The 12818-nt window shown below is 49.7% G+C and overlaps 1 protein-coding gene across 1 annotated transcript in view; it reads right to left on the minus strand.

The window, feature by feature from the left end:
* LOC106862432 (GDNF family receptor alpha-4) overlaps positions 1 to 12818 on the minus strand; it is a 65715-nt gene that overhangs the window by 13116 nt on the left and 39781 nt on the right. Inside the window, exon 4 of the mRNA XM_088164390.1 lies at positions 2889 to 3167. Coding sequence (XP_088020516.1) covers positions 2889 to 3167 — 279 coding nt within the window. The remainder of the gene's footprint in view (positions 1 to 2888; positions 3168 to 12818) is intronic.

The following is a 12818-nucleotide window of genomic DNA, read 5'->3' on the forward strand; positions in this document are numbered from 1 at the left end:
CCATCATCCTGATGGATACCATGGAATATTATTGAAGCAAACAGCTCAGTATCTGTTGGGATTTTCATTAGACATTTCGATGGATGTGGACAGCAGCCGCAGATGTAGTGGCTGGGATGAAAGGACCATCCAGCCTCTCGCTCTGGCCATGTGCTCACCTCCAGCCGCGGGCAGGAAGAAACGGCTCCCAGTGTCCCCAGCCCGTGCAATTACCACTGTGCATTACAAGGCAGCTTTACACCTTCATTGAAATATCTTGCATCGTTACTGACTGGAGAGGGGCCCATTTGTATTTTCCAGCATAGCAGTTTTATGTCCTGATGATAAAGCACCTTATCAGAGAGTTGTTATCGGGTTGTCATCATGTTATTGTGTCTCTAAATGGGAAGGTGGCTAAACACGGGTGCTCAAGAGAGGCTGAATAAATAGTGTGCTTTGTAAATTCCCTGAGCACGCACTTCCACAATCGTTTTTGCAAGAGGGCTTCTAGGAAGATTTTTGCAGCCTCCTGGGTGTGTGTGATGAAGAAACAAAGCTCTACATGGACCGTGTGGATTGGCTTCCTTTCTCAGTCAATTAAACATGTGTAAGGACTCTGAAACATGGGACTGCTACGAAATAGATCTCCCTGGGGAAATTAAGGCAAGGAAATCAAAACTTTGGTGTGTGAATCTGCATTGCAAATGAAATCAATTGTTTCAAAAAGTGTGGGGCTCAAGACACAACAGCAGAGAAGTGGAGTAGAGCTGTTGTGAGCCTGCAAGAACAGCCATCCCCATCCATCCCCATCCATCCCATCCATCCCCATCCATCCCCATCCATCCCCATCCATCCCAGCTATTCCCAGCCATCCCCATCCATCCCATCCATCCCCATCCATCCCAGCTATTCCCATCCATCCCAGCTATTCCCATCCATCCCCATCCATCCCCATCCATCCCAGCTATTCCCATCCATCCCAGCTATTCCCATCCATCCCAGGCATCCCCATCCATCCCAGCTATTCCCATCCATCCTCATCCATCCCATCCATCCCCATCCATCCCCAGCCATCCCCATCCATCCCAGCCATCCCCATCCATCCCAGCTATTCCCATCCATCCCCATCCATCCCAGCTATTCCCATCCATCCCCATCCATCCCAGCTATTCCCAGCCATCCCCATCCATCCCAGCTATTCCCATCCATCCCAGCTATTCCCAGCCATCCCCATCCATCCCATCCATCCCCATCCATCCCAGCTATTCCCATCCATCCCAGCTATTCCCATCCATCCCAGCTATTCCCATCCATCCCCATCCATCCCAGCTATTCCCATCCATCCCCATGCATCCCAGCTATTCCCATCCATCCCAGCTATTCCCATCCATCCCATCCATCCCCAGCACCCCCCGGGTGAAGTCCCAAGGCACTGGGCAGGGAGTCCATCCAGCACCAAACTGCTGTTCTGCCTCTGGAGACCCAGAGCTGGCCCCTGCTGCTCTCAGCACTCCCCTCCAGCCTCTCTCCTCTCTCCCTTCCAGGGGAAGGTGTCCCTCCCTGGCATGGCAGGATGGAACTACATGGTCTTTCAGGTCCCTGCCAGCATAAACCTTCCTGTGTCCCTCGTGCCAGCACTGCCCTACCCAGCCCTGTCACAGGTGATGGTTCCAAGCCTGAGCCATGCTGGGAAGGAGCTGTGGCACTGCCCTTTGAGAGGAAAGCAGAGGCTGGATTGCCACCTCCTCCCCGGGCTTCCCTTCGGTGGAAACAAATCTGGCACATAATTCCAGGAAAGACCAGATCCTGGAGGGTGCTGATGTCTTGCATTTCCCCAGCCAGTTTCTAGCAGTGTGCTCTGCACCCTGCAGGCTGTGGCACCTGAGAGCTTCTATCAACCAGTTTCCATCCTGGCAAGCCTGTGCACTGTAGTGTCCATCCTCTTTGTTTTGCTTGGCCCCTTGGCCTGTGGTCTCACCTCTGCACTTCTCCTTTCAGGTTTCAGCCAGCAGTGTTTTATTAATCTATTTCACAGCCCATGGCTGGAAGGGTCTGTTTTATTCCCCATTTTAATTTTCATGGTGCATAAAATACTCACCAGCCTGACAAGGAAGAGTTATGGTCACTGAGGTGCAATTTTATGGTGACTCTTAAAAAACGTCAAAATCCAAACTTATTGAATACTGGCTCTGGGAACACTTTAAGTTCCAACTTGATGTCACCAGCCCCAAATCTTCACTAACTCAAAGACACTGGTGCACTTGAGACATTCTAAGAGAGTGATTTTTCTGAAGATCATGCTGTTTTTCCTCAGTGCCTGTGCTTTATGTTGTGTTTCTATAAAATCTACAGTGTTCATGGTCTTGGTTAGCATACTTACATACAAAATATGTTGTGCATTTCCCCAGCAAAAGATCTCAATGTATTTTGGGAATGTCATAAAAGAGAGGTTGGGTTAAAAAAAGGAAGGAGGCATCTCAGGTTTTCAGTGGTGCTTTCCCCAAAATGTCAGTGCCATGGATCAATAGGATCATCAAAGCTCCTGAGTTGGAAGGGCCCACAGGGACACTCAGGTCCGACCCCTGGCTCTGCACAGACACCCCAACAATCCCACCCTGTGCCTGAGAGCATTGCCCAAATTGGCAGCTGTGGGACCATGACCATTCCCTAGGGAGCCCGGGCAGTGTCTGACCACCCTCTGGGGGAAGAACCCTTTCCTGATATCTGAACTAAGCCTCCCCTAACACAACTTCAAGCCATTCCCTTGGGTCCTGTCAGGACTGAGACAGAACAGGGTGTTCCAGGGGTATTTTGGAGCACCTTCAGAGCTGGGGAGCTCTGCAGAACGGCCCTGAGCAATGAAATTCCCCCTGAGGAAGCCGTGAGGAAGGAGGCCCCGCTGCACCGACCTTCCATCAGCGTGTGGTGGATGCTCCAGTAGACGCTCAGGCAGTGCTTCTCCTTTTTCATGCCGCGCTTGCACTTGCAGCCGTAGAGCTGGCTGGAGAGCAGGGCGCTCACGGTGCTGCGGCACTGGCTCTTGGCCCCGGGGCCCAGCTTGGTGGCCCCGTTGCCCGCGATGCATTGGCGCAGCGTGCGGAACTTGGCGCTGCACACCGGGTCGTGGCTGCAGGACTCGCCCGCCTGCAGGCAGTCCCTGCCGGAGCCGGCGGCCTCGGCCATGCCTTCTGCAAGGGAAACAGCGCGGTCAGCGCACACCTGGCTGGGCCCCGGCTCCTCCCAGGCTGCCACAGCACCTGTGCGTGCCCCGCTCCTGGAGGGCTACACACACAGCAACACACGCGCCTTCCAGAAAGCAGAGGTGATTTATGGCAGGAGCGGACACATTTTTATAGACCGGTTCACTGAACCAAGGATAGAATAAGTTCATTGGTCCAAGGAAGGCAACACCTCTTGTAAACATGCTTTTACCAAAACATCACGTTCCTCACACGCTCATCCTGTCAACAACACCCGGTGCTAAACTTTGTTATTAATTCTTTCCCTTCTGTTTTCCTTTGAGTAGCAGGGGAAAACCTGGGCTACTGTTTTCCCTGACTCTCACAGCACCCACAGGGCCAGGCTGGGATAGTGGAACGTGTCCCTTCCCATGGCAGAGGGGTGGAACCAGGTGACCTCTGAGCTCCCTTCCAGCCCAAATCATTCCATGGTTCAGTCACAGGATCAGCCTGGCAGCAGGATTATAAATGACAGAAACTTAACCAGTTCCTGGTGATTGATTTTTCCTTCTTGGAGAACAAAAATATTTTCAAACCCTTTATTTCCCAGCTCTCTATCTCATTTCTGCCCTCCAAAGTTAACAGTAGCCCAATCTTATAGACACCCTGGCCTCTGCTCCTTGAATATGATTTAACTGTGCCTACACCTTCCTGCAGCTATCAATGGCTCCGTGTGGGTGTTGTGACATGTAGTCAGCCCACACATATCCCAGGAGTTGGCCCTTGTTCACTGCCACCATCTCCCCAGCACTCCCACTGTTTCTGTACTGGCTTTTTCCAAGCTTTTGTAGATTGTTTTCAGAGTTCCTTTACCCACACAAAATGCTGTGTTCCCCATTTGGAGAGGAGAGCCCAAAGCATGGCAGGAAGATGTTATTGCTACACGTACACCAATGAATTCCTGTGGTGTGCACCAGTAAATTAGTTCATCAGGGCTCAGTGGAGCTGTGCCTCATGCCAGGAGCAGATCAATCCCGAGTTATTATTGCTGTTCCTCTCTAAAGCAGGCTGGACACATCCAGACTGGCTCCAGGGATGTGCTCACCCCAGGGCTCCAGGGATGTGCTCAGCCCAAGGCTCCAGGGATGTGCTCAGCCCAAAGGCTCCAGGGATGTGCTCACCCCAGAGCTCCAGGGATGTGCTCAGCCCAAAGGCTCCAGGGATGTGCTCACCCCAAAGGCTCCAGGGATGTGCTCACCCCAGGGCTCCAGGGATGTGCTCACCCCAAAGACTCCAGGGATGTGCTCAGCCCAAAGGCTCCAGGGATGTGCTCAGCCCAAAGGCTCCAGGGATGTGCTCAGCCCAAGGCTCCAGGGATGTGCTCAGCCCAAAGGCTCCAGGGATGTGCTCAGCCCAAGGCTCCAGGGATGTGCTCACCCCAAAGGCTCCAGGGATGTGCTCACCCCAAAGGCTCCAGGGATGTGCTCAGCCCAGGGCTCCAGGGATGTGCTCAGCCCAAAGGCTCCAGGGATGTGCTCAGCCCAAGGCTCCAGGGATGTGCTCAGCCCAGGGCTCCAGGGATGTGCTCAGCCCAAGGCTCCAGGGATGTGCTCAGCCCAGGGCTCCAGGGATGTGCTCAGCCCAAGGCTCCAGGGATGTGCTCACCCCAGGGCTCCAGGCTGCCCTGGCAAAGGGCAGGGCCAGGGGCTCAGCTGTGCCCAGCAGGGTGTGGCTGTGTGCACCCAGGTGACAGAGAGGTGATGCTGGGATGGTCTGGAGCATTTGACAGAGGTCAGGCATGACTGTACCACGGCTTGGGAGAGTGAGGAAGAGGCAAACCTGGTTTGTGGAAGGGGAGAATCTGTTCCAGTGCCTGTACAGTGATTTTGGATCCTGCTGTACTGTAAAAACACAAACTGCTGTCATGACCTTGAAGCAGAACTTCTCAAATCCTTCCCAAAGGAACTCTCTGTCTCTACCATAACTTGTCTTCCCTTTGGATAGGAACCAGAAGGGGGAGGATAGAAAACACCTTCTGCTTTTTGACTCCCTCCAGTGTCTGCTTCTGGTGAGACCCAGCTTGGACTATTATAATATATAATATTAGAAATTTCTGCTTCCTGAGAAAATGTGAGTCCCTGATCTCCATCTCTGAGGGCTTAATGAAATCTCTGCTTTCTCCAAGGCTCTATGGATCTCTTCACAAAGTCCCTTTTCTGCCTTCCAGCTGCTACCTCTCCTTAATTTCTGCACCCCCAGTTGAGCACTGAAGCCCAGGATTTCCATTTGTTCCCTCAGCAGTCACAGTGTGTTTGCTAAAGGGAGCTGCCTCTGTTGCTCTTGATTAGAGTAGAAAGTAGCAGCTGGAGTTCAGATACTTCAATTCTGTTTATTACAAACTTTGGGTGAACCCACCAGGAGGTTTCCTCCTGAAATATCCCAATGGAATCTCAAATGAAAAACCTTTCATCTAACTGCAGACTATTTCAAAGTGCCTCATGGCCAACGTCAAGCTTTCAGGTATTTCAAATCTCACACCATCTCAAATTTGAGTTCTCCTGCCCCTGATTTATTCATAGACCTGGTTTATTTAGCACTCAAGGCTTGTTTGGATCTGCCAAATGTGGAGAGAGAAATTATTTCCAACATGTGGGAACTCTGCCTTGGGCTGTCATATACTGAAGAACTTCGAACACAGGGAACCAGTTTCCTTGAAATATCATTTGGGCAATTTGCAATTTCACTGAGATCCATAAAATGAGCTAGAGAACATATCTGAGCAGAATCCATAGGACTAAAGGCAAAAATACTTGGCTTTTTCTACTCTGGCTTTCTCCAAAGGATCTCCTCTGAATGAGGATAAAGCCCAGCAGGTTGCATTCTAGAAGAGATGACTTTGTCAGTGTCCTGTCAGCTGCTAGAAAAGTAGGTTAAAATAGAAATTATGACCTTGCTTCCCTTTCTCCGCTACATGAATTGCAGAAGATACTCCCCAGGATGGTTATAAACACAAGCAGCCTGTAAAAGCCATAAAACACTTTGGGATCTCACTTTACATAAATCAAGCAGATTGACCATTTGAGAAATTTTCCTGCAAAATTTTAAGTAAATATATCCTCAAGCCGAGCCTTGCTTCACAGAACAAAGGCCAGGGGTGAATATTTACAGCCCAAAGCCACAGCACAGAACACCCCCACTCAGATTTTATGGCAGAGGTGCTTGAAGGCTCTTGGAGTGTCACGAATGACCCGTTCTGTAATTGTGTCACTTAAAAACCAAATCATTCAGGGGCTTTTATTGTCAGCAATGTCTTTGCAACTGAGACAACATAACAGCACGTTTTTCTCCTCACACTGCCCCTGAGAGAGTAATTTTATGCAACATTAAGACAGTACCTCTTAGGGAAAAAAATAAATCTCCATGACTTATAAAATTGATGGTGCTTCCTAGCAGCAGGGACAGAGCAATATGAGGTCTTCTCTGCCAGAGATGGAGTGGCCTTTCTGGTTCTGCCTTCAGAAATAGCTCCTGGCAGGCTCTGTGCCCAGGATTTTCCTCCTCCTTGACTGACCAGGGGACTGGGATATGCACTGAGCTGTGCATGGCTTGGGCTTTCTGTGTCTCTGCTTTTCCACCAGCAGCCCTTCCAGCTCCCTCTGCTCCCTTTAAAAGGCCATTTGTCTGCACTTTTATTCCTCACTCCCTGCTAATTTCATGCTGTTTACGGTGGGCAGATGGAGTAATGAGTTTATTTTCACATCCTGTTTGTAGCTGTGCTCCACATCTGTTTCTGCTCACTCGTATCTCAGTGCCATTCACCCAGAGTTACTCCTGAAGTTACTCTGTAAGAACAAAGCTGTCTCTTCCCATTTTAACACACCCAATTCCTCTCACACAGGGGTCTCAAAGTGCACCGTGCTCACCAAGCAGGTCTGACTGCCCTCCAAGGAGAATCCTCCAGGATAATTTCCCTTCTCAAGGAAGTGCAGCTGAGCTCGGGCTGCAGGAGTGTGAAGGTGATTCCGTGTGGGCTGGAAATGGGGAATAAAATACCTGGAGAGCAGCAGCGTGGAGTCCTGTCCTGTCACTGTCCCTTTCTTACTCAGCTTGGGCCTTGGATGTTTTAGCAGGAACCACACCAGTTCCACGGGGGCTTTGGGATACAGCCCCTCCAGTCCCTGTATGAATTCAGCATGGAAATGGTACCCTCCCATTGCAGGGGCTGGGGAGTGCCCAGGAAAGGGCAACGGAGCTGGGGAAGGGTCTAGACAATTAGTCCTATGCTGAGGGAGCTGGGAGAGGGCTGGAGAATTCCTGAGGGAGCTGGGAAGGGGCTGGAGAATTCCTGGGGGAGCTGGGAAGGGGCTGGAGAATTCCTGAGGGAGCTGGGAAGGGGCTGGAGAATTCCTGAGGGAGCTGGGAAGGGGCTGGAGAATTCCTGAGGGAGCTGGGAAGGAGCTGGAGAATTCCTGAGGGAGCTGGGAGAGGGCTGGAGAATTCCTGAGAGAGCTGGGAAGGGGCTGGAGAATTCCTGAGGGGGCTGGGAAGGGGCTGGAGAATTCCTGAGAGAGCTGGGAAGGGGCTGGAGAATTCCTGAGAGAGCTGGGAAGGAGCTGGAGAATTCCTGGGGGAGCTGGGAAGGGGCTGGAGAATTCCTGAGGGAGCTGGGAAGGGGCTGGAGAATTCCTGAGGGGGCTGGGAAGGGGCTCAGCCTGGAGAAAAGGAGGCTCAGGGGGGACCTTGTGGCTCTGCACAACTCCCTGACAGGAGGGGACAGCCGGGGGGATTTGGGGTCTGGGGTCTGGGAACAGGGACAGGAGGAGAGGGAACGGCCTCAGGGGAGGCTCAGGGTGGAACCAGCAGGAATTTCTCCATGGAAAGGGGGGTCAGGGATTGGAAATGCCCAGGGCTGCCCACTGGGCTGCTGGAATTTGCAGGGAACACCTCAGCAATGTAAGGTCTGGGTGTTAAAGCAATACTGGAAGGTTCAGACACCAATAATGTGCTGTGTGTTCTGAGCAGGCATTAAAAATGTTCTGCCTGACTCTGTCCCTCCAGTTCTGACTTCTCACCCCTTCCTTCCACGTTATGAGCAATCTTGTCTGTATTTGATCTGCAGGACTTTACAGGCACTGAGGAGATACAAATAACAACATTCACTGAACATTTCTGTCTAATGGCTGGTCCATGTAGGAGACAACCACTCACTGCATGGACCCAAACCCAGCAGAAAACATCCCCCTGATCTGTCCTGCTGCTTATCACAGATTTATCCATGACACCCAGATACCATGACAAGTTCCATCACGTCTCCATTACCCTTAAGGAGAACAGAATTCATCATGAAAACCCTCATGATGGCTTGGGGTGAAGTCTCCCTAGATATCATTACTCCCCTGCACTAACACATCCTTTTTGACAAGGCTTCAGCCTTTGTTTTCTAAAGATGCCTCTGGAATGCCCCATCCTGCTGGACTGACTCAGCCAGACTAACCACAAATCAGCTATAAACAATATTCTTATGAAAGGAGGATGAAAATCAGACCATTGCTCTCAGTGCATGACCTGGTTGCAAATAGTTGTGTATCTATTTTAAATAAGTTTAATCCATCAGACCACGAAGAAGGCTTAAAACTTTTATGGGTCCATGAAGTCCCAAAGTGGGTACAAATTATTCTGAAATACTGGATATATGAAACACAGATCACACAACTGGCTACAAGTTTTAGCAGAGAAAATGATCCATGTCACATTCATTTCTTGCTGAAATCTGGGGACACCCTGATATTGGTGTACTGGGAAGCCTCAGTCCCTGATTTCTGCTGGAACAGAGGTTTTGTGGCTGGAGCACACACTGTGAGGTTCTCCTGGTGTCCTACCTGGACCAACCTCATCATTAAACTCTTTGCATCTTCTCCTTTCACAAGCAAAAATTCTTCTCTTGTTGCAGTTTCTGCTCGTCTGCCACTAAAGCAGCATTCAGGAGTCATCAGCCACAGAGCCTGAAGTAACTGAGCTCCTCCAACATCACTTGATGTTGTACACGTATTTTTATTTCTCTATCTGTGCACCAAGATCGGCTCAGCCTCCCAGCCCAGATTTGGATAAGCAAGACAGACTAACTCATCTTTCTGAGCAAAATTTCAGCTAACAGCAGCCAATGCCTTAAAGGCAGTCTGCTTAAGTCCAGCAGAGTGAGATCTAGATCTTTCTCAGTGCCTGGAATGGTTTTATACACATATAAAATTAAATATCTGAGATTTTTTTAACTCCCCTAGCTCCATTTTGCTTCATTTGACTGGAGAGTTCTGGCATTCACCAGCTCTCCAAAATCTTGCAAATTCCTATTAATTAACTGTGCACTGATGTAAAAAATGACCACTTGTGGAAGCCCATATGTGCCACATAAAGGTTTATTGTTTCCTACAGCTTAATCAGACACTCTGTAATTATGCAGTCCCAGAGCACCAAGGATAATCCCCAGGCCCAGCACATCTCACCCAGCATTGCTGGGTTTTGTCTCCAAGGCATAAACCTTGACACACGTCCCCCATATCTATTTCTTGCCTCCCTGTGCTCACAGGTGGCCCCTGCAGTGGATTTTTCACCATCTCACAGATTGTGCCGATTGCTGGAGCTCTGCCTCTGCGGGTTCCTGCCCTGTGCTCTGAGCTCAGGTCAGGATGGATGTGCAGCTCCAGGGCACAGGGAGCACATTCTGCAGCCATGGCTTGCACAGGTTCATTCCCCGTGCTGCTGGAGATGAGAGGAATCTCTTCCACCACATTCCCATGGCCTGTGCAGTTCTCCAGACAGCACTCAGAACAAACACTGCCAGGGCAGTGCCTGCTCTCAGCTCTGTGTTCCTGCTTTACTCTGCTCAAACTCCAGGGATGCAGCTGCAAAATTAAAGCTGAAACCCTCCTGTCTTCTCTATTGCTTCAGAACACTAAAACTGGGGTCTTCTTTTTTTTTTTTTTTTTTTTTGACATCCATTTGCCCTACTTGAATATTTTTCTTTAACATGTCCTGCAGCAAAGGCACTCCCCTATACATGAAGGTGTTTTTTGCAGTGTTTGGGAGAACAATTCCACCAGAGTGCACAGGAGCTCTGTCCCACTGTCCTGAGTCATTCACAGAGGGATGTGCTGGCCAGGGGGCTGATCTGAAATACTCAGGCTCAGGTTGGATGTGGCTCTGAGCAGAGTGCTGTCGTGGAGGATGACCCTGCCCCTTGCAGGGGTTGCACAGGTGACCTTTAGAGGCCTCTTCTAAACCCAAACCATTCCCTGATCTGCCAGCCCAGCTTGCCCAAGCTCAGGTGCTTGTTTCCTCTCTTTGGCTGGCACTCCTGTTTCACTTGGAACCCCTCTGCATCACATCCCAGAAAGAATTAATTCCAGGAGCCAAAGGCTGCAAATCTTTCTTAGCTGTCAGAGCAGCATTTCTGTAATCACATGGCTTTGGCCAGAGTCTGTGTGCACGTCAATTCACTTACACTTTCTCCCAAATATCCCACATTTCTGATTTTAAATTAGATTTCTTTTGCCATGCCCCATTTTTTTACCCTTTTGCTGCCCTCTCCCCCACCCCCCAGTCTATGTGGATTGCAATGTCCTTATTTCCTTCAAATAATTCTTGCACTTTCCTGTCAAAACCTTAGGAGCAAGTAAAAACCCGGAGGGAAATTTTTAAAAGGAACATGTCCCATCAGGGACATTGGAAATGCAGAATTGCAAAGTCTTCTTGGTCAGAGCAATTTGCAAAGACCCAAGAGGGGCAGATCACTGGGTGAAAAACCCAAATCTCCAGCTATTGTCTTCAAAATACCTCCCTTGGTACACAAGGGAAAAAATTTTGTCTGAGTCGTTTCTTATTAAAAATTAGAAAATTCCTATTGAGTTGTTTGGGATCTAATCTCCATCTGGGGGACCTGTCCTTCCTTCCTGCTGCTCCCAGGGGCAGGCATATTGCAGTGACTTCTATTTTAAAAAATGATTTTCAGTGTTTGCAGATAGTCCAGACCCTTCCCTGAACTTCTGCCTCCTGAGCAGAGCATTTCTGGAGGCTGTGGCACTGAGCTCCAGGATCTGCCAGCACAGATTTCTGTGCCCTGCTCACCAGTGCTATCAAAGACATCTCAACAATGGTTAATTTTCTCCTTTTTTTTTTTTTCCCCCTTTTTTCTACACTTCCTTGCAGTGTACACTTTCCTGCTCCAGACACCATCCAGTGATCCACGTTCCTTTTCACATCCCAGAGATCTTTCCATGTGCTGTAGCCTCTGGCTGCAGGCAGCTCCTGTGGAGGAGCTGGCACCCAAGAAAGAGAGGATGGAGCGAGGCTGAGGGTGAGGAGAGGGAGGGATGGCTGCAGATCCAGCGGTGGCAGCTGCTGGCTCAAAACCTGGCATCATAAACTGGGGATAGGAATGGACCTGGGCTCCTGTCCTGGGCTCCTCCCTCGCTGACAGAACCAAGAACAAGACCCTGAATTGTGCTGTGGTCAGAAATGAGATGGGTGATGAGAGGGGCAGCAGCTCCAAGGATTCCAGGAATTCTGGATCCAGGCAAAGTCTGGCCTTCAGAAGGACACCCAGGCTGCTTCTGTCATGTCCCACCACACTCTCCACAGAATAACAGATTTTCCCCTCCAAATTCTGATTTCAAATCCATTTCCCCTCATGCCACAGAATTGCTTACACAGAAATATGTTCTCCCAGGGCTGGCTGGCACCTGTCAGAGTCTGTGCATAGCAGCTACCAGAGATGGTAGAAGAGTGACACCTTTATCTTTCCAAGCCTTGTGAGGAGTGAGATCCCGGAGGAGTGGAGAAGGAATGCCCTTTCTGAAGAAGCAGACAAAGGCAGCAGATGAATCATAGATCAATCTCATGGATAAGACTCCAGCCAAGAGTGATTTGACCTCTCCAAGCTCTTTGGCACAGGTCCCCGTGAGGTGCAGCAGTCACAGCCAAGTGGGTGCTCGTGAATACAGAGCTGCAAAGCCAGAAAAGGCACATTGCCAGACTAAGAAGGTGTTTGAGAGTCTGTCCTGAGTCTGGTACTGTTCAATATTCCCATAATGACTCCAGTGATGGAATAGAGAATAGATTTCTGTAATTTGTGGCTGGCAGGAGATGAAGAGGGGGTCACAAGCGATAGGCAAGACAAGACTGGAATTGAAAATGATCTTGGTGTGTTTAAGGCAGTGGATGAAATCAGGAGGGTGACACTGAGTGTGAAAAGACAGGAGGGAAAAGCAAACCCAGGAAACAGAAGCAAGGGAGATGTGGCCATGGGTGAGAGGTGCTCACAGGGAAAAGCAGCAGGATGGAAACCAGAAAATGTGTGGTCTGGGGCATGAGTGGTTTGTGTTGATCACAGGAAGCAATTATCAGCACTTCTCAGCTCCAGCCAGGCTTTGGCTGCAGTTTGGGTCATCTTTTGATAGGACAACACATGTTAAGGAAGATGACAAGATCCCAGAGGAATTTTATTAAAATTATAAATGGTTTGCAGGCTGAGGCGAGGATGAAAGAAAAGGATTTGTGTCGTTTAGGATGAAGGCTGTGAAGAAACAAGATCAGAGCACTTAAATCCATAAACAAGACATTTTAGATGTGGACAGTGATAGATATCCCTCCACTGTTGTGGGACAG

This window comes from Sturnus vulgaris, chromosome 4 (genome assembly GCF_052056855.1).
Source record: "Sturnus vulgaris isolate bStuVul1 chromosome 4, bStuVul1.hap1, whole genome shotgun sequence".
NCBI lineage: Eukaryota > Metazoa > Chordata > Aves > Passeriformes > Sturnidae > Sturnus > Sturnus vulgaris.